This window comes from Culex quinquefasciatus, chromosome 3 (assembly GCF_015732765.1).
Source record: "Culex quinquefasciatus strain JHB chromosome 3, VPISU_Cqui_1.0_pri_paternal, whole genome shotgun sequence".
Classification (NCBI taxonomy): Eukaryota; Metazoa; Arthropoda; class Insecta; order Diptera; family Culicidae; genus Culex; species Culex quinquefasciatus.
This window is the reverse complement of record NC_051863.1, coordinates 50,983,018-51,005,006: the sequence shown is the minus strand read 5'-3', so window position 1 is coordinate 51,005,006 and position 21,989 is coordinate 50,983,018. Positions and strand designations below refer to the sequence as shown.

Genomic DNA, 21,989 nt, shown 5'->3' with positions numbered 1-21,989 from the left:
AGCCTATTTTTATCAGTACCCTATTTTTTTTTTATTATTTCGACGCCAACATTTCAAAAAGCATCATGTACAAACCATGCGTTTTGAGAAAAACGCATTTGAATGTTGAGCATATATTTTCAATTCCCATTTTAATATAAAAGCAAAATAAGATGTTCTAATGATTACAAACGATGAAAAACGTTGCTTTTATTGATACTTGATCATCCAAATTCAATAAAACATTATTTCCGTAATTTTATTTGAGAAAAACAAACATAACTTCTTTTGAAATCACCAACGTCTATATCACCCAAGGGGGTTGACACTCGATCATTCAGGAATCATTCCAGTTTAATTCCAGAATGATTGGAATGATGAGAATGTTTTGCTCTATAATATGAGTTTTCCAGATTAGCGTGTAAACGTCAAAAAATCAAAATAAAGCAAAATGTTTTCATCCCGTGTTGTTATACGATCGTGTTTCGTTTGCGGCAAGCGAAAGCCCCTGCGGATCTCACGAAATTTACGGGTGGAAAAGGACGTTTAAAAAAAACAGCCAGTGACGAGCTGATAACCAGCCTCTTTCGCGGCCACCTTCAACAAGACTATCGTTTCCACCAGGAGACGGCCGTGGCGGAAGACTGTCTCAAGGTGAACAAATTCGGCGAGGTCCCCCCCGACTCTGGGACCTCGAAACGGTGACCGGGGAATCCGCTGGCTCTGATGGAGAAGTGGAGATGACCCGGCAAGGATGGCAGTGTAACCGGCAAGGAACAGATCGCGGACGTGGAATCCGAACAAGCCGCATGATGCGTGGAACACGACTCCGGCCGAACTGGTCAAACGTTACGATATTCAATTCAAGGCTCCGAGCGTATCGCAGGCGTTTTCGACCCGGGAGGTAAAGGCGGATTGCATCGGCAAGTTGGTCACGGTTCGAGGAATCGTTACCCTTTGCACCAAGGTAAAGCCCATGATGACGGTGGCCACTTATACATGTGACCGTTTGACGCCGGAGATTTATGGCCATTTGGGCGTGAAGAAGGTGCAGCTGTTTCTACTGGTTGGTCTATCGATGCCCGAACGGCACGAAACATCAACATCTGCCTGATAGGAGATCTCGGAGATTCTTGCCGCTGCCAATCCTGCGTACGGCCGTTACAACTCACGGCACATCATCTAGCAGAACATCCAACTGCCAGCCGCTTTGCTTGCCCATTCGACCTTTGCTTGCTCATCCTAGACAATCCGGACCGCATGTCGCTGATCCGCGGGTACAACGCACTGTGCAAGCGTAAAGTGCCGGTCATCCCGCCGGAACTGTCCGAGTACATTGTCAACGCTTAGGAGGCCCTCCATCTGTTGGAAATATTCAAGGACTCGCTGAACCAAACCGAGTAGTAAAGACCACTTAGTGAGTTACTTTATAAATGACTCAAATTACGCCCGTACCAACAAATCTTTCTTTTCTCACAGCACCCAAAACACGTTGGACAAGATCTTTCCGCTGACGCGAGAGTTGGTCGGTGCGAGCGAAACGGTCAAGATCTCAGACGTGATGAAGCGCTGCACGACCAAGCTAGGCCAGGAGGACGCCTGCGTCGAGGAGTAAGAGGAGCTAAACGTATGGCAGTAAAACGACCGAACGCGGACGAAAATTACCTTTGTCTAAACGGGAATTGTGTGCGTGTTTTTACCTTCTCTAGATTTTTTATTTATTAGTTATCAGTTAGCGATTAAATGCAGTTTATGTGTATTCGAATATTTTGTCACCTGAATTGAACTTTTGGGTTTTTGGCAACAAATAAAATCAGTCCATCAGTGCAGGGAGAATATTCGATAGAACCTGGTACCAACGTCCGCCGGGTTGATGGGCCACCTCGTCGGCAGGTTGACGACCTGAATCCTACAATCATCGACGAATTCCTGCCTGTTGGACTCCTCCCACTGAGAATTTTGGCTCGAGATCGAGCCTGAATCGAGTCGAGGCTCGAGCCAAAATTCTCAGTGGGCTGCAGCGGGTGCACGCGGTAAAACTAGGATCACAAACGAGGCCGATCTTTATTGTAATTAAGCAAACAAAACACTGAGCGCAGCTCCTTTCGTCACAGCCGCAGCAACTTTTTTTTCAGGATCGTCCGGTTCCATCGCTGGGAAGAGCAGATGTTTTTGTTGTCGGTCAGAAACACGGTCAGCTGATCGATTCTCATGCCCTAGCCGCCGGTCGATGGAAGACCGTACCCCAGGGCGTTGCAGAAGTTCTCGTCCTCCAGCTGAGTCTCGTCATCGCCGGTTGCTGTGTCGGCAGCCTGTTGCTCGAATCGCTAGCGCTAGACGGCCGGATCGTTTAACTCGATGGCCGGTAGTGTTGCGAGCGGGGACATGATCTAAGGGTGGCCGCAGATGAAGGTCGGGCTGATGCAATAGTCGTCGACGAGTTTGCCCAGAGGTGAGTAGATGGGGCAGAGTTCGCTCAGAAATTTGTTTGCCTCTGGCGTGTGAGCTTATCCACGGCTGGAAACTTGACCTTGAGGATCTTTCCAGGGCGCATCTTTCATGGAAAGTGTGACAAAAGTCGACTCACTCTCGTACAACTTGGCCCACACAAATCTTTCCATCAGATCGCGTGAATCTTTCTTGCCACCGACAGCGACCTACACTCCAGCACGTCCCCGTCCTTCAAACCGCAAACTTTTCGATAAATGCCTCCAGCAAGCTGCTGACTTAAAACTTGTGCGGATAACGGTGCACTTTCGGGGTCTTTCGGGGTTCATTCGACGAGATTTACTTTTCGTTGATTTTCGGGGCATCGCTGGCCGCGGGTTAGGCCTTGTCCTTATTTCCCTCCTGTGAACGGAAAAGGATGAAAAATGAGCTTGTGTGGAAATGCACCGGAAAAGGCACGAATTCGAAACTCACTTTTGTTTGTTTCCAGATCAAGTTGCGTGAATCGACGCCAACATTTCAAAAAGCATCATGTACAAACCATGCGTTTTGAGAAAAACGCATTTGAATGTTGAGCATCCATTTTCAATTCCCATATTAATATAAAAGCAAAATAAGATGTTCTAATGATAACAAACGATGAAAAACGTTGCTTTTAATGATACTTGATCATCCAAATTCAATAAAACATCATTTCCGTAATTATATTTGAGAAAAACAAACATAACTTCTTTTGAAATCACCAACGTCTATATCACCCTGCTGTCATTGAGGGGGACGCTTTGTCATGATTCGTTTTTCTTCGCCGAATGTACATGGCGCTTTTTTCATGTTGCTTTTTTTTTCGTCACCAGGTTCATGTAGTCTTTTGTTTGACAGGTTGACAGGGCTATATAAACAGGGACTGCTGATGGCAGAGATTTTGTTTATGTTACTTTATTTAAAATCATGATTAAACAGACTTTACTGAAGTAACTTTTGCTCATTTTTGGTGGAGAGGTAGCTTTTTAGGAGTACTTTCAGAATATGCAATAATCCAGAAAGTGTCAAAATGTACATGATGCTTTTTGAAATGTTACCGTCGGAATTAGCAGACCGCCCTCCACATCGGTGCTGAAACCTTCAGGTAGTATTCGGGTTGGTTGGGCAACTGGTGCCCTCGAAGTATTCCGGCGATTTTAACAGCATACACCAGATTAATACCAAACCTGGACGAATCTGCCATCATGACCGTGTTTAAGGTTGGAGACCTGGTACAGTTGCAGGACCTGAGGGAAACATAAACCGATTAGATTAAGTTCCACTGAACGGATTTGTTAACAAACTCACCCAGGTTTCACGAAATCCCTTCCAACAAAAGGAACAGATCTGATCATTGAGTTCCGTCGTGATCCAGGTGCTCGTCGGTGACACTGCCGTTGAAGTGGCAGAAGCACCGTGTCGTACTCCCGGAGTATGACCACTACGTACTTCCTCGCTGAATTGTTTATCACGAGACGGTCTTTCATCTGGACCGTCTCCGAGTTGTGGCGGTGATCATGTTGATGGTGGCCGCCAGGAGCGGCCTTTTTTACTACGCTCTGATTGTGTTCGAGTGCCGTCTAGTTTTGAGGTTAAGGTTGCAGCATAAAGTACGGCGACAAGTGAAAAAACAACTCCCGGATGCTGGCGTCCAACTTCCGGTTCAGTTCCCTATTCTCCACCGAACTCTCCAAATCTGTCGACGCCTTTGCAAACAACGTGTCCTCAAACCGGATTCAACTGGACCAGGTCGCGTTTTCCGCGGATTGTTTTCAAACACCAAAAGTCTAATCGTCTCCAGGCGAGCCGCTGTTTTATCGTCGTGACCGTGGCGGCGAAAAATTGCGTTGGCTTGTTACTGGCTTCCGTTCTACTGGCAAATTCCGTGAGGTCCGCATCCGGATTGCAGGTACGCGTTTGGAAGCAATTCGACGTAGCTTCCACTTGCCACAAGCGGCGACGTTTACGTTGATGTTTACTTTTTTTTCGAGAACATGACAGCTCTTGCTGGTTAACACGCTTAAACAAAATTAAATAGAAACGGAATAATTCTGCGTATGGCCAGCATCATTCCAGAATTATTCTGGAATGAACAGAATAATCTGAATGAAAATATTTGATGTGTCAACCCCCTTGATATCACCCTGCTGTCATTGAGGGGGACGCTTTGTTATGATTCGTTTTTCTTCGCCGAATGTACATGGCGCTTTGTTCATGTTGCTTTTTTTTCGTCACGAGGTTCATGTAGTCTTTTGTTTGACAGGTTGACAGGGCTATATAAACAGGGACTGCTGATGGCAGAGATTTTGTTTATGTTACTTTATTTAAATTCATGATTAAACAGACTTTACTGAAGTAACTTTTGCTCATTTCTGGTAGAGAGGCAGCTTATTAGGAGTACTTTCAGAATATGCAATAACCCAGAAAGTGTCAAAATGTACATGATGCCTTTTGAAATGTTAGCGTCGATTTTTTTAAAAAAATTTCAATAAATTTCATTTTTAAATTTTAATTTTTTTAATTTTTTTTATTTGTTATAAAGTTTGCCCCCAAGATTTTCCTAGGTCAATTTTAGAAGTAATTTTTGCTCATTTTTGGTGATAAAAATGTAGGGATTATGGGATGCAGGATTGAATATGTAATAAATAATTAAATAAGTATTCAATATAAGATTGATATAATTAATAAATAACAGCTTAAACCGCAACAAAAAGTGCGCACCTTCATGAATATTGCCTTGTTAGCTGACAGATTGCGGATTGAGTGCGAGAGCGCGCTAGCGAGCTGCGAGAGAGAACAACGAGCGAGAAAACAACGAGATGCGTGCGGCGCAACGTTGCCAGATTATTTTATGGGAAATCTGTATTTTCTCAAAAATAAATCTGTATTTTATCTGTATCATGTCAAATTCGAAGCCATAGAAGATTTTTTTAGACTTTTCACAACAGATTTAAGCTTTTTAATCATATTAAAGCATAATTCAATTACTAAATTATTGAAATTTTCAAATCAAACCATTTTAAAAAAAATCTGTAAACACAGATTTTTGTGATTTTTATGATCAAAAAATCTGTATAATACAGATTTATCTGTATATCTGGCATGGCTGGTGCGGCGGGCGAAAGAGAGAATGAAGATTGTCAAATCAGTTTTGTGATTAATTTGTGTGGAATAAGACGTGTTTTTATTATAGTACGGTATGCTGATCGGAAGGAACGCGGTCAAGAAATGTTGCGTGTTCTTTTCGTGACCCCCCCAAGAAAAGTTGACAGTTCGGTATGAGCGCGATTGGCGGTGTGCGCGCTTGAGGTTCTTTCGAGGAAAAAATAAAAAGATTAAAAATATTCAAAACTTTAAATTAAATAGATTAAAAATGTTTATTCAAAAACTTTTAACAACAATTATAAACAAAATGAAGAAATCAATAAATAAAAGCAAATTTAGAAATTCTTAAACAAGAAAAACTGAAATTAAAAAAAATGTAATTATGAAATATGGAAATTAAAAAACTATGTAATTATGAAATAAGGAAATTAAAAAATTAGGAAATTAGGAAACAAGGGAATTAGGAAATATGGAAATTATGATATTAGCAAATTAGTAAAATAAAGAAAAAAAGAAAATTATGAAATTATGAAACAAGGAAATTAAGAAATTAGAAAATTAATATGTAAGGAAATTAGGATGTTAGGAAGTTCGGAAATTAGGAAATTAGGAAGTTAGGAAATTAGGAAGTTAGGAAGTTAGGAAATTAGGAAATTAGGAAATAAGGAAACTAGGAAATTAGGAGTTTAGGAAGTTAGAAAGTTAAGAAATTATGAAATTAATATGTTAAGAAATTAGGAAGCTAGGAAATTAGGGCAATTATGAAATAAGGGAAATAGGAAATTCAGAAATTAGAAAATCGTGAAATTAGGAAAATAATATGTTAGGAAATTAGGAAGTTAGGAAATTAGGAAATTAGGAAGTTAGGAAGTTAGGAAATTTGGAAATTAGGAAATTAGGAAGTTAGGAATAAGAATATAAGGAAGTGTGGAAGTTAGGAAATTGGGAAATTAGGATATCAGGAAACTATGAAATTAGGAAATTAAGAAGTTAGGGAGTTAGTAAATTAAGAAGTTAGGAAATTGAGAAATCAGGAAATTACACGAGGTGGTCACTCCAAATATATTGCATTTATTGCATAAGTTAATCCGTATGTGCATCCATATTTACGTGCATACACCATTCCTCTATGAATTTTATTTCAGTGTTCACAGCTGTCATCGCAAACGCGCGCACTGTTTACAAACAACAAAAAAAAATCAATCTGTCTCTATTACATTTTCCGGCCGAGCGATTCGCTGGCGCTCATCCGGCAATTTCATGGGCCAGCAGCTTCGTCGTAGTAAATCCGGATTTTAAATTGTTTTGTGTAGAATTTAGTGCGTGTTTGGACTCAGTAAGGCACCAGCAATCGAGATGGTGGTAACCCAGGAGGACAAGTCGTTCGAGCTGCTGGACGTGGACCCTCAGGAGACGGAGGACGACGGGGCGGTGGTGGTGCTGGACTCCAAGCGGAAGGGCAAGCGCATCGTAATGATCGTAATCAAGACTTTGACACGGCAGACGTACTTTTTGCCCGTGTTTGGCCTGGTTGATCCAGAGAAACTCAAGCCGGGCGATTTGGTGGGCGTAAACAAGGACTCGTACCTCATCCTGGAGACACTTCCGGCCGACCGAGCAGTATTCGGACATTGGCGGGTTGGACAGGCAAATCCAGAAATTGATTGAGGCCGTCGTGCTGCCGACGACGTAAAAGGACAAGTTCAAGAACCTGAGAATTCATCCACCGAAGTCGACCTACCTGAAGCTGGCCGGCCAGTAGCTGGTGCAGATGTTCATCGGAGACGGTGCCAAGCTCGTCTGGGACGCGTCCGCACTGACCAAGGAAAAGTCGCCGGTTGTTTAATTTCTTTTTATTTGTGAAATCAGTTTTTTTGTATTGTTAGATATGATGAAAAAAAAAAACGATATTGACCGCCCCTCCTCTCCCTTCTCCCCCCATGCGACAACTCGTTGGGTTGCGAACAGGGTCGCGTACTTTTTCAACTTGCTATTCGGCCCCACGATGAACGTAAAGATCCGTTCCTGCTTCAACCACTTTGTTATCTCTCGATCCCAGTTGTCCACCAAACTGCTCGGAGTCACGATCAGAACCCGTTTCACAACCGGCTGCCCGTAAGGTCTCTGATTCTTCAAGATGTAGATAAACGCCAACGTCTGCAACGTCTTCCCCAGTCCCATCTCGTCGGCCAAAATCGCTCCAAACTGTTCCGAGTCTTCGCGTTTCATTCCCAAAACCCTTCCCGCTGGTGCGGCCGCAAATGCTTAGCCACGCAGTACGGAACGCAACCCTTTGTTATACTTCCACTGATCGAGCGAAGGCTCCCGCATCATCAACGGAACAAAGTCCTCCGCAATCGCTTCCTCCCCACAGTCCCAACCAGCTCGACACCACAATCGGACTCCCGGCGCACATCGACTCCGCCGGCGGCCTAAACCCTCCTCTCGCCTCGAATCGAACCCTCTTCACCGGCACATCGTTTCCCTTGGCCACCTCCCCATCAATCCGCTCCACCAGTTCAACCTCCTTGCTCAACCGCGAACCCTCCTCCAGCTCCTCCCCCTTCACCAACCCGGAGCCCCCTTGCCGTCCTCATCGCCCAACGTGATGCTCTTCCCGCCCACGATGGTCAACGTTCCGTCGCCCTCCCACGTTTTGTGCTTTTTGCGTTATTTTGCCCCAGCACACTTGCGTCGTCGTTGGTTCTGCGGGGGTGTGCAACGCTGCCGGCTTTCTGACTGCGACGACGGCTCGGGCTTCCAACATGCGGCATGGTTCTCCGAGCTGGTGAGCAGCTCCAGCATGCCCGGGTCCGGTTAGGCTTGCGGTTACGGCTGCGGTCGGATTGTGAGGGTGGTGGAAGTTCGGTCGGCAGGGACCGCTTCATCGACGGTCCTGCCGTCATCACCCGCATTTGCTTCTTTAGTAGAAGTGCTGACGTTTCTGGTCCCGCTGTCCCAATCTTCGTAGGGCACCGGAAATCCTGGAGGTGACAAAATATACCTCAAGCTGGATTGGAGCGGTGACAGTTTGTAAATGAAGGAAACAAACAAGTGACAGTTCTGAACTGTCACTATCCACACTGAGCAAAATTCAATTCCGAATATCGTGCAGATAAATAATATTTACGCTTGTATTTACGATATTTACGACATATTTACGGAAGTAAATCCAATGCGCTACGGATCAACCATGTGCCCAACCCCGTGGGAAATTAGGAAGTTAGGAAATTAGGAAACTAGGAAATTAGGAGTTTAGGAAGTTAAGAAGTTAAGAAATCAGGAAATTTGGAAGTATGGAAATTAGGAAATAAGGAAATTCGGAAACTAGGAAATTAGGAAGTTGGGAAATTTGGAAATTATAAAATAAGGCTGGCACAAATGATTAATTTTTTTTCTGGAATTCTTAAATTCTTAAATTCTAAAATTCTTAAATTCTTAAATTCTAAAATTCTTAAATTCTTAAATTCTTAAATTCTTAAATTCTTAAATTCTTAAATTCTTAAATTCTTAAATTCTTAAATTCTTAAATTCTTAAATTCTTAAATTCTTAAATTCTTAAATTCTTAAATTCTTAAATTTAAATTCTTAAATTTAAATTCTTAAATTTAAATTCTTAAATTTTAAATTTAAATTTAAATTCTTAAATTTTAAATTCTAAATTTAAATTCTTAAATTTAAATTTAAATTCTTAAATTTAAATTCTTAAATTTAAATTCTTAAATTTTAAATTTTAAATTCTTAAATTTAAATTTTAAATTCTTAAATTTTAAATTTTAAATTCTTAAATTTTAAATTTTAAATTCTTAAATTTTAAATTCTTAAATTTTAAATTTAAAATCTTAAATTTAAATTCTTAAATTCTTAAATTCTTAAATTTAAATTTAAATTTAAATTTAAATTCTTAAATTCTTAAATTTTAAATTCTTAAATTCTTAAATTCTTAAATTTAAATTTTAAATTTAAATTCTTAAATTTTAAATTTTAAATTCTTAAATTCTTAAATTCTTAAATTTTAAATTCTTAAATTTAAATTCTTAAATTCTTAAATTTTAAATTTTAAATTCTTAAATTTTAAATTCTTAAATTCTTAAATTTAAATTTAAATTTAAATTCTTAAATTCTTAAATTCTTAAATTCTTAAATTCTAAATTCTTAAATTCTTAAATTTAAATTTTAAATTTAAATTTAAATTCTTAAATTTTAAATTCTTAAATTCTAAATTCTTAAATTTTAAATTCTTAAATTTTAAATTCTTAAATTCTTAAATTTAAATTTTAAATTCTTAAATTCTTAAATTTAAATTTAAATTTTAAATTCTTAAATTTTAAATTTTAAATTCTTAAATTTAAATTCTTAAATTTAAATTCTTAAATTTAAATTTAAATTCTTAAATTCTTAAATTCTTAAATTTAAATTTAAATTTAAATTCTAAATTTTAAATTCTTAAATTTTAAATTCTTAAATTTAAATTTTAAATTCTTAAATTTTAAATTCTTAAATTTAAATTCTTAAATTCTTAAATTCTTAAATTCTTAAATTCTTAAATTTTAAATTCTTAAATTTAAATTCTTAAATTTAAATTCTTAAATTCTTAAATTCTTAAATTTAAATTTAAATTCTTAAATTTTAAATTTAAATTTAAATTCTTAAATTTTAAATTTTAAATTCTTAAATTTAAATTCTTAAATTCTTAAATTTAAATTCTAAATTCTTAAATTCTTAAATTTAAATTTAAATTTAAATTCTTAAATTTTAAATTTTAAATTCTTAAATTCTTAAATTTAAATTTAAATTTTAAATTTAAATTCTTAAATTCTTAAATTTTAAATTTAAATTCTTAAATTTTAAATTCTTAAATTTTAAATTTTAAATTCTTAAATTTTAAATTCTTAAATTTTAAATTCTTAAATTTAAATTCTTAAATTCTTAAATTTTAAATTCTTAAATTTAAATTTTAAATTCTTAAATTCTTAAATTTTAAATTCTTAAATTCTTAAATTTAAATTCTTAAATTTAAATTCTTAAATTTTAAATTTAAATTCTTAAATTTAAATTCTTAAATTCTTAAATTCTAAATTCTTAAATTTAAAATCTTAAATTTTAAATTCTTAAATTCTTAAATTTTAAATTCTTAAATTCTTAAATTCTTAAATTCTTAAATTCTTAAATTCTTAAATTCTTAAATTCTTAAATTCTAAATTCTTAAATTCTTAAATTCTTAAATTCTTAAATTCTTAAATTCTTAAATTATTAAATTCTTAAATTCTTAAATTCTTAAATTCTTAAATTCTTAAATTCTTAAATTCTTAAATTCTTAAATTCTTTAATTCCTAAATTCCTAAATTCCTAAATTCCTGAATTCCTAAATTCCTAAATTCCTAAATTCCTAAATTCCTAAATTCCTAAATTCCTAAATTCCTAAATTCCTAAATTCCTAAATTCCTAAATTCTTAAATTCTTTTATTCTTAAATTTTTAATTTTTTTAATTCTTTAATTTTAATTTTTTTATTCTTAAACTCTTAAATTTTTTGAATTTCTTAATTTTTTAAAATTTCGTTATTCTTAAATTTTTATTCTAGATTTTTTAATTTTGGAGGAAATAGAGTTATTGATTGTTATAATTTCGAGGTTTTCGTAAATTTGTATTTACTAATTTCTATATTTCCGATTTTTAAAACTTTTGGAATTTCGACTTGTACATACGTTTCGAATTTTAACATTTTTGATCTATGAAATTTATAAAAACGTTAAAAATTAAAATTATTATTCAATTCTGCATATTTTTAATTTTGATTTTCCAAATTTCAGATTTTTGTTGAAATTTTCTTTATTATTATTATATATTTAAAATGTTATTTGAAATTTCTGAAATGTTTGTTTTTTTCACATTTTTGAATATGTTGTTTGGTTGGATTTCAAAATTTCAGATTATTATTGTATTTTCAGTAAGAACATAGATATTTGTATGATTATTGTCAAGTTTAATTTCACTCTGATTTACTTCATTTTGGACCCGCGAGTGTGGATAAATCGGACAGTGCAGGGGACTCATAATCCAGAGGTAGCTGGTTGGTACTAGCAATAAATTGTTGGTGATACGATGGCCGACATCTATAAAGACAACTTCTTTTTTTACTCCATTTCGACCGAAAAACTAAATCTGTCCTTTTAGTTTCAATATTCTGCTTTTTGAGATTCGGCGGGAATTTTAAATATTATTATCTCCAATACAAAATTATTAAAACGTTTGTAATTATCAGTCGCATTCAAAAAGAAAAAATTACAATTCTTTGATTTTTTCATCAAAACATATTATAAACAAGCACCGCGCGAAGAAACGTCAAACGCAATCTTTCCGTTTCTGTTACTTTTCAGCTGCGTACCGCTTAAGAAAAATCTTTTCGTGACCCTTTCCTTGACCGTTTCTTGGGCGTTTTTTTGTATGGAGTTTTGCGTTCCTTCCCATCTGCGTATCAGCCTTATAGCGGTATACGCACTTCGGAAGAAACCGGTCAAGAAAATTTCAAATGGGCAGCAGCGGCAGCGAAAGCAAGCCAGAGAGGGTGAAGAAAAGTCCCAAGAAAACGCTCCCCACGCGCTCCCTCTCCTTTGCTCTGCTGTTCGTAAAGCTATTTCTTGACCTTGTGGTTTGGTTGAGCGTTTTAGCAGAATGCATTACTGTGAATACAAAGAGACGAGTTGTTCCTTTTAATTCCGCTATATATTTTTAATATCTTGACAGATACGTATTTCGTCTACTACTTGCAGACTTCATCAGTGTTCTGTTCTCGACTATTTCTTGACCCCTTTCCTTCCGATCCTTATAAAAGAAAGTCCCCGATCACAACAATGACGACAAGAGAGCTTATTAAGAATACTTTCAGAATATGCAATAATCCAGAAAGTGTCAAAATGTACGTGATGACATGATGCCTTTTGAAATGTTGCCGTCGAGATAACATTACTTTGGAGCAGTTTGGAGATCCAAACTTGAGAAAAATCTAGAGAAAAATTAATGTGTCGTAAATTTTCAAATAAATCTATCTGCATTTTTAAATGTAATCATTGAAATTTTAAAACGTTTACATATTAAATTATGTATTTAAAAAAATCTTGAACAAGGGTCCTGATTTTCGGTTCAGAGATCATAAATTACTCACTCATCACCGATCCAATCTTCACACATCAGTAGCACAAACTTTTCGTGAATTTCTTTGACTCCGTCGAACTCGAGCCAAATCGACCCGAATTCTCATTGAAGAGCTACATCATTTCCAGCTGGCCCTTCGTCGTACGAGTCAGTTTGACATTTGAAACGACCAGTTAAAAGTCCGATGCCCCCCGGTTCGCCTTGCTGTCAAAGTACGCAGCCCAAGCGTGCGGCATTTTTGCACAAAAGAAGCGCCGAATCCTCACTTCAACAAGCTGCCGTCAGAAAAGTCGTCCAGTGCCTGGTGTCGCAAGTAAGTTATTTGCAAATTTTGCTTGTTTCAATAGTTGCTTTTGCGTTAAATTAATTTGATATCGATGGTTTAGTAGTGGATTCAGCGGAAGAAGTTGAAATTTACCGTTTATTAACACCTTTTCCCAGGTAAATCTCCGGTCAATCAACGAGCGTGTCTGGCAAAACCGAGTGCAACGGAGGGTGGAGGAGAAAGGAAGTGACAAGCTCTTCAATTTGGCGGGTTTTGCTCTTTGCGCGAAGTAGAGGAAGGAGGAAAGCAAGCCGAACAAGTCGCAGTCAAAATGGGTGATCGTGGAGATGGAGGTTGGTTGTTTGGATTTCTGCGTTTTATTTTTGATGATTTATTGATGTTTTTTTTTGTCGGAACAGCTGAAGCCTTCGATGATGCCGTTGAGGAGCGGGTCATCAACGAGGAGTACAAGATTTGGAAGAAGAACACTCCGTTCCTTTATGATCTGGTAATGACCCATGCGCTCGAGTGGCCTTCGCTGACGGCGCAGTGGCTGCCGGATGTGACAAAGCCGGAGGGCAAGGACTACTCGGTGCACCGGTTAATCCTTGGAACGCACACGTCGGATGAGCAGAACCATCTGCTGATTGCGAGTGTCCAGCTGCCGAACGAGGACGCTCAGTTTGATGCGAGCCATTACGATAATGAGAAAGGCGAGTTTGGCGGGTTTGGATCGGTTTCGGGCAAGATTGAAATCGAAATTAAGATTAATCACGAGGGCGAAGTGAACCGAGCTCGGTACATGCCCCAGAATCCGTGCGTCATTGCCACCAAGACGCCGTCGAGCGACGTGCTGGTGTTTGACTATACCAAACATCCGAGCAAACCGGAACCAAGTGGCGAATGCCATCCGGATTTGCGCCTGCGAGGACACCAAAAGGAGGGTTACGGCCTGTCGTGGAACCCGAACCTCAACGGCTATCTGCTGTCCGCCAGTGATGACCATACGATCTGTCTGTGGGACATCAACGCCACTCCGAAGGAGCACCGGATTATCGACGCCAAGAACATCTTCACCGGTCACACGGCGGTCGTCGAGGACGTCGCTTGGCACTTGCTGCACGAGTCGCTGTTCGGTTCCGTGGCCGACGACCAGAAGCTCATGATCTGGGACACGCGCTGTAACAACACCTCCAAACCGTCCCACACTGTCGATGCGCACACGGCCGAAGTCAACTGTCTCAGCTTCAACCCGTACTCGGAGTTCATCCTGGCGACGGGTTCTGCCGACAAAACCGTTGCCCTGTGGGATCTGCGCAACCTCAAGCTCAAACTGCACTCGTTCGAGTCGCACAAGGACGAAATCTTCCAGGTCCAGTGGTCGCCCCATAACGAAACCATTCTGGCCTCGTCCGGCACCGACCGGCGGTTGCACGTGTGGGATCTGTCCAAGATCGGCGAAGAGCAGAGCGCCGAAGACACCGAGGACGGACCGCCCGAGCTGCTGTTCATCCACGGCGGCCACACCGCCAAGATTTCCGACTTTTCGTGGAACCCCAACGAACCGTGGGTCATCTGTTCCGTGTCCGAGGACAACATCATGCAGGTCTGGCAGATGGCCGAGAACATCTACAACGACGAGGAACCCGACGTCCCGGCCAGCGAAATCGAGGCGGGTGCTCCGTAAGTTGTGTATTTTTTAATAAACCTTGTTTTAACTTCTTTTTACAAACAATAATTGTCCAAACAACAATTCATACACACAAACACACATTGTAATTCCAAAACTGTAGCGTAGCGAGTAAGCAACATAATTCTAATAAACGTCTTAATGTTCTATGAGAAGCAGTTATGGATTATTTTATACGGGTACAAGTTATGTTGAGAAATTTCCTTGTTTTGATGGTTTGAATTGGAAAATCGGATTCTGAGAATGTTAAAAATAATGTAAAATGTTATAGAAAACCATAAAAATTTTATATTTTCTAGCAAATATTTCATAATTTTTCATAAAAAATAGTAAAACTGTTGTGTTTTTCATTTATTTTTTATAATCATTGATTTTATTTGAACAGCAATTTTCAATTCTTTTTTTGACCAACTCTCCAAAATAATGGAGAAAAGTCCAATGAGTTATATATTTCAGTAAAAAGTTCGTGTAAATCTTTGTCGAGACAAAATGATGCAGCAACATAATTAATACAGATTTTCTCCAGAAGAGACGCAGACACTGCTTAAGCAATGTGGCAGACATTTGTTCAGAATTTGATTCTGAGTCGATAGGTATACGTGAAGGTATATCTAGGAGGTGTATTTAAGAAGTTCATTTTCCGAGTGATTTTATAGCCTTGCCTCAGTGAGGTGAGGAAGGCAAAAAAGTTTTTTGCAATTCCATCGTGGAACTATGTACTAACTTTTGTTATCATTCTCGAGCGACCGCTTTTTAGCACTAGTTTCGAAAAGTAACATTTTTCAGTATTTTTTTGTTATGAACGGTGAATTTACTTAACATAAAATTTTATTCAAAAAGCGGTAAACCTCGTTGGATAAATGTACGACTCGTGCTGAAAAAATCTTATTTTTGCAACTTGCTGAAACTACTATCACAGCCTTATATGGTATGAGTTGCGTCTTTCAATTACAAACATTTTGATACTCAAACAAGTATAGGTCATCGCTGAAATTTTTAAGTTATCGCAGTTTTAGTGAAAAAAGTTGTTTTTTGCCAATATCGTTATTTTCCCGTTTTCGCGCGCAGCGCGTCGAAAAACACGGATTTTATTTTCAAAAAATCATATATCGGAATCCTGTTAAAGAACTCCTCCCATTTTTTAGTATGATACGATGAAATGTTTGGGGAATCCGATAAAAATATTTCCAGATATAGGCTCTTTGGTCCAGACACTGTCAAAACGGCATTTTTAAGTTTCATTCAACCTTTTCATATGTTAGGCTAGATTTTTGAAACTTCTTACTATTTTTCATTGAAAGGCCAACTTATCGGTTAAAATGGCGAGGAGTTATGATTTTTTGAAAAAAAAAGTGATTTTTGCGAAAATCGACGAAAATGGCAATTTTTGCAGACCACCCTAACACGGCGTAGGTGAGATGGATCGAAGTAGGTTGCGCGGCAGGTCGGACGCAAATTTTTCTGCTCGTGTCATTTTTATGTAGTTTTTCGGTTTTTTTTTTCTATCTGTTCAAGTAAAACATAGTAATTCGAACGGTTTGTGAATGTTGGAAGAGAAGAAAAGTACTTCGTCTACGCCGGAAGGGGATTGTAATTGTAATTTTATTGAAACGATATCCTGTTAGTTTACACTGTATATCAGGGCAAGGAGGTAATGTGGATCTGAATTAAACTTTAGGAGCGCGTTTGGAACATCTTACTGCCGGATGCCAATAGCCATCAAGTTCTGGTCCAAGATCTTCTCGACCCTTGAGGAGGCCCAGCAGAAGCTGGCCAACGTGTACAAGTGCATGGAGCTGTCTGACAGGAACATCTCGGAAGGACTGCGGGAAAATACTACGGACAAATCGGAACAACTCAAGAATGAAGCTTTTCAATGTTTTTCCACGAACATCAAAATTGAAGACATTAAAATTTGCTGAAGACTTGTTTGGTGAGACCTTTCCTTTTTAATACAGGCAACTCTTTCACTCATTCTGACATATTTACAAATCATTGAAGACATACCACGCCAATCTTATTATATACGCGGTAGGGTGTTTCCTCGGTCGTTCGCTGTGAGTTGTGGATTGCCTGCTTCTCTAATGAAGGTTCGACTGAGGGGGCATGCTTATTAATTTCTCGTCGCTCCATACCCTCAGTGACGTGATGGGAGCAAGGGCGTCTATGCGAAGTGTCCCTACACCCGCTACAAATTTCCGGCGCTTGGGGAGGGAAGAGGGTACCATTTTGATCTATGTGCCGGTATTTGTAGCATTAAAATTCGTGCAAAAAAACTTATGCACGTGGGTGTACAGATTACGGAGTAAAAGATGATCGAATTGTTCACCTAGCGCTCACATGTGTTTCGGGACCAAGTTGCCTGCGGGTATGGGGATCATACATACATACATACCACCCTAACACGGCGTAGGTCACCCTAATGGAAAAAAAAATACGGGTCTAATTATTTCGGCCAGGGAACCCTCAGACAAATTTTGAGCCCGATCCGAGCACTTTTGTTTTTTCCGTTTTTCCCATGCTGTTTTCGTGGGGAATTGCTGTATCGTAGTTATCCAAAAAAATTAAAATTCAGATATTTAAATATTAAAAAAAAAACTCATTTCTTCTTATTCATAATTTAAAATAAAATTAAAATTCAAACTCCAAAAAAAATGGAATTTACAAACTAAAAAATATAATGCAGTCAAGAATTTAAAAATTTTAAATTAACAAAAAGAGAACAAAAAACTATAAATTCTCAAATCATATCAGTTCTTAAATTCCTAATTATCTATTTTAGTAAATTCCTAAATTTCTAAACTTCTAAACTTTGGAGTCATATTTTACGTTAGAGAAATTTTGAGAAGAAAATAATTAAAAAAAATCATGTTTCAATTTTTCTGAGTGACTGTTTGGCGAGTATTTAAATTTTCAAATCCCAATATTTATGATTTTTTAAAATTTTCAAATTTATAAATTTTATTATCTTTTTTATTTGTTTAAATTTTTAGATTTAAATTTCATTGATTTTTTTATATCCAAAATTTTAAATTTTTTAATTTATATTTTGGATTTTTGTTGTTACCAAAATTATTGTTATGTTATTTTTCTTCTGGTTTACTGCATCCTAACAAAAAGAAATTTGTCCATACAATTTTCGTTTTTTTTTTCTACTTAGCATCCCTGACATACAGTATGGCCTATAAAAAATGCGACATTGTTATTAGGTGGTAATCGGGCCTATTTTGACTATTTACGATGTATGTAGCATGTGTATATGTTAAATAGGATCCAAACAAACAAATAATGCAGTGAAAACCTTTTCCTTAACTTTAAAAAATGTCACAGCACATTTAAACTTAAAATTCTCAAATTTGCTCCCAGCCCAGGCCATATAAAGGAAAAATGACTTTTCTTTGTTGGTCGATCTGAAGAACCACTTGTGATTTTTTGTATGGATTAAAAAGTAAACAGCCTCCAAGGTTACTGTTTTTGAGACGTGTAACAATTAATTTCATCGAATTTTTCGCATTTTATTAACTACTTCTGTGGGTCTCGTGGCGCAGGGGTAGCGGCTTCGGCTGCCGATCCCGATGATGCTATGAGACGCGGGTTCGATTCCCGCCTTATCCACTGAGCTTCTATCGGATGGTGAAGTAAAACGTCGGTCCCGGTTTCTCCTGTCTCGTCAGAGGCGCTGGAGCAGAAATCCCACGTTAGAGGAAGGCCATGCCCCGGGGGGCGTAGTGCCAATAGTTTCGTTTTTAACTACTTCTACTAAAACAGTGAAGTTTTAATAAATATCTCGATTCTGAAAATGCTTCAATTTTAGGAGTTTTTGGAGCCTACAATGATTCAAGGAAAAAAATAATGCAATAAATGATGGCAATTGACTTTAACAGATGCCCTGATATGACTTTTAACAGTATAGAGCCGTTGGGCACTCTTTAGAGCCATCGACATTAAAACCTATTAATTTATTTAGACCGAATCACTCAAGATGATAACCCAAATTGCATTTTTCTCTAAAATGACTAATTTTATCAAAATTTATGGACTATTCCGATTGGGCGTATTTAACCCTTTCGAGCCTGAATTTTCAAAAAAATATTTTTTAGTCTAATGATGGGAAAATGATTCTTAAGACCATACGAAAATTATAGGCTAGTTTTGAAAATTTTCATTTTTGGGTCATATATGACCCATCAGGCTTGAAAGGGTTAAGAGGGACTTCTGACGATGCTTTTGGCACAGGGTTGGATATTTTAAACTGTGCCGTTTTTTAAGATATAAGGTATGAAATTAAGGTAAATTTTGTACCAAAAATACATCCATTATTGTAGCCAACCAATACCCAATTTTTGCGAACTGTAAAAAACTGTCATGAAAATATCTTCAAAACATACTAAACTAACACCATGATACATTACATATAAGTTTGTTAAATACATTTTAGAATAGAACAATTTTTCTGTGAAAAAATGCACATGTCGCATTTTTTTATGGGCCATACCGTAGAAAAAAATCTGAACAGACACCAACTGTTGTCAAACGAACGGGGTCACTTTTTAGTTTGACACCCCTTTTACACGGAGTTCACACACACTACCAAACGTTTGTTTTGATAGTATGCGTGACCGCCTTGTAAAAAGTGACAGTTCGTCACTTTTTAGTTTGACTTTGACCAACTTACGGGGTACAAACTAAAAAAGTGTCAAACGAAAAAGTGACCAACCACCGGGGGTTGAGTGTATATTGTCAAACTTTAAAATGTTTGAAAACGTTATTATTTTAGACAAGTACTGAGAGTGAACATTTCTTGTTAAAAGCAGAGATTTTTTTCACAAAAGATATCTTACAAAAAAAGATAAAGAAGACATCCGTTCTTAGGCCAGGGAACATAACTACCCCTTTGTATTTGTATTATCGGCATATCATCACTTGAACCTTTAATCAACAGCTTTGTGTGTTTGTCTTTTTGAAATTGGGCGGCACCGCTAACCATTTTTACACCCGTTTACACCAAAAATTTGTGAGCGCCGGCTGCGAAATTCAAACCGAGGACCTCTAGATTGTGAACCGGTGTATGGTTTTTATTTATGGGTAAGAGAAGGTTAACAAGTCATAATTTAGGGAGCGTTCTTTTATTACGTAACGCAAAAATTGGGGTTTGACGGCAACAGTCGTCTTTTAGGTTTATGACTCAGATTATTCGAAGAAAAAAACAACACTCGATTGTACCTGAAGCGACTCCGACTCCGGTTTCTAAAAATTTAGCGATTTTCAAAAATACCTGATTTCAATAACAACTTACAGTCAAACGAAACTAAACTACTACTCAAACATTTATCAATTCTAAGTGTTAATATAGGTATTCGGTGCCCTCTCCCCGTGCCATACCTTCACACTTAGGAGACCCGGGAGGCGGAGTCTTGTCGCAAAAAGAACGATACACGCCTGTGGATCCGTTGACGAAACCTCAAGGTTTAAGAGGGCCACATTATATAAGGTGTTACGTCGATTCCGTTCACTCAAACATTTATCACATTTTGGCGTAAATGTATCAACATTTATATAAGTTTTATTAAATTTCAGAACAAAATCAATATGTGCATTGCTGTCACAGACGGAATGATAGCAATTAGCATTCAGTAAGGCAGTTAAAGTAGATTTAGTTTTAGTTAACTTCAAATCACGTTTTTTCAATTTGGTCTTGAAAAAAATTGAGTTGAATACTTGTCCTGAGTTACGTGTTAACCTTAGTTCTTTACAAACTTATGATAGTTCCAGATTTCCCGGCGGCACCCGATAGTTGCTCGCAGCCTTTTTCTGCTGATTTTTCCACACTACAAACCCTACGATGGCCGCAATAACGAGCGCGGCAACGCCGGCTCCGACGCCGAACCACAGCCAGCTGGGCGAAGAACCGGCGCCGTCATTTGCGCTATCCGGCACGGGTGTCGGTGGGACGTTGGCCCTTTCGGTGGTCGTTTTCGGGTCGATTGGTCCGGGTGTTGTTGGCTTCGTTGGCACAGGTCCGGTGCAGCAGAAGCCGTCCATGATTTTGGTCTTGCACGGGTACGGTCCACCGGGTGGGGTTTGGACGTTGTTGGCTTGAAGATGTTGCAGCATTCGTTCGAGGTAGGTGCAATCAAAGTTGTTCCCGTTGAGGTAGACCGTTTTGAGCGATTTGATGCTGAGCAGCAGATTGTAGTCGAGTTGGGCCATGAGATTGTCGTTGAGCCGGAGGGTTTGTAGCTTGGTGAGCGGGTAGAATATTTGGATGTTTAAATCCGATGGAAGGATGTTGTTGTGGGATAAATCCAGATCTTCCAGTGATTCTAGATTTGTGTTGCCCGTGTTATCGATGTAGTTTATCTCGTTGCGGGCTAGGTCAAGCTTGCGCAGGTTGTTCATCCCCTTAAATTTGTTCAGCTCCAAAGTGTCTCCAAGATCATTTCCACTTAAATTAAGAGTTTCCAGAGCTTGGCATTTGGTCACGTTGCTGATATCTTTGAGACTGTTTCCGCTTAAATCTAACGTCCGGAGTGGCCCGTCCGGTCCACTCTGGTGAACGATGACCGTTACAATTGTATTGTCCTTGGCGTACAGAGCTTCCAGCCCACTGCTGATGGCCACCGACTGCAGGCCACAGCTTTCAACCCGGAGCACTTTGAGCTCCGGACCGGCTAGGTTCAAAAAGTTTGAAGGCACCTGTTTCATGCTGCTACTGAGAAAGGCCACGTGAGATGGCTTTGGCGCGCCGGCCGGATAGCTAAACTTTACACCGGCAGTCGCTGCCTTGAGATTTACATCCCGGAACACGCAGTGCTCATCCTCGCTAGAATCGATCTTTTCCAACGAGCACTCGAACTCTTGACCCGCGACTAGGTGGAGCGCTAGCAGCGATGTCATGATGATTGGTAGCCTGTCAGCATTTTATTTTTAGAATTTATTTAAAAATATATTTTCTGTTCTTACCTCATTTTCAAGGGCGTTACTAAACTTAATGCATTTAGAAATATCGCGCGAAATCACCGGATCTTTTTGTTGTGTGACTCATCCAACTGATTGGATAAATTCCACGACTATGTTATGAAAATGGCGTACAGTGTAATAATAGAAAATATAATTTATTGTCTTGATTAAAGTTTTAAAACGAAAATCCCACACCTAAGGAAAAATAAGAATAATTATAAAATTATTTTTTGAGATATGTATTTGTACAAAAATAACGGATGACGTTTCGCAAAACAATTGTATAAACAAAGAACACTGAAAAAAAAGTTACAGCTTTTGTTCCGACAACAAACTGCCACAAAGCACGCAGCCCAACAGAGAAAAC

General features: G+C 38.2%; 3 protein-coding genes across 3 annotated transcripts; 1 reads left to right on the top strand and 2 right to left on the bottom strand.

The window, feature by feature from the left end:
* Positions 1-3,514: 3,514 nt before the first annotated feature.
* On the bottom strand, positions 3,515-3,954 carry LOC119768948. Its single transcript, XM_038260787.1, has 2 exons — positions 3,757-3,954; positions 3,515-3,695 (listed from the first exon to the last, which is right to left on the bottom strand). The coding sequence occupies exons 1-2, from the start codon at positions 3,933-3,935 to the stop codon at positions 3,515-3,517; spliced, it is 360 nt and encodes a 119-aa protein (XP_038116715.1). The 5' UTR covers positions 3,936-3,954.
* An 8,938-nt stretch (positions 3,955-12,892) lies between these two features.
* Positions 12,893-14,823, top strand: LOC119770297 (chromatin assembly factor 1 p55 subunit). Its single transcript, XM_038264907.1, has 3 exons — positions 12,893-13,020; positions 13,149-13,325; positions 13,392-14,823. The coding sequence occupies exons 2-3, from the start codon at positions 13,304-13,306 to the stop codon at positions 14,657-14,659; spliced, it is 1,290 nt and encodes a 429-aa protein (XP_038120835.1). The 5' UTR covers positions 12,893-13,020; positions 13,149-13,303; the 3' UTR covers positions 14,660-14,823.
* Positions 14,824-20,380: 5,557 nt separating this feature from the next.
* LOC6039808 (insulin-like growth factor-binding protein complex acid labile subunit) lies at positions 20,381-21,730 on the bottom strand. Its single transcript, XM_001849271.2, has 2 exons — positions 21,626-21,730; positions 20,381-21,572 (listed from the first exon to the last, which is right to left on the bottom strand). The coding sequence occupies exons 1-2, from the start codon at positions 21,628-21,630 to the stop codon at positions 20,420-20,422; spliced, it is 1,158 nt and encodes a 385-aa protein (XP_001849323.2). The 5' UTR covers positions 21,631-21,730; the 3' UTR covers positions 20,381-20,419.
* Between the last annotated feature and the right edge of the window lie 259 nt (positions 21,731-21,989).

Bases quoted from the DNA above. Each gene is read 5' to 3' on its own strand.
- LOC119768948 (XM_038260787.1), bottom strand. From the start codon at position 3,935: ATGAAAGACCGTCTCGTGATAAACAATTCAGCGAGGAAGTACGTAGTG. The intron at 3,696-3,756 runs GTGAGTTTGTTA...TGTTTCCCTCAG, and splicing joins AGGGATTTCGTGAAACCTGG to GTCCTGCAACTGTACCAGGT.
- LOC119770297 (XM_038264907.1), top strand. From the start codon at position 13,304: ATGGGTGATCGTGGAGATGGAG. The intron at 13,326-13,391 runs GTTGGTTGTTTG...TTGTCGGAACAG, and splicing joins GGGTGATCGTGGAGATGGAG to CTGAAGCCTTCGATGATGCC.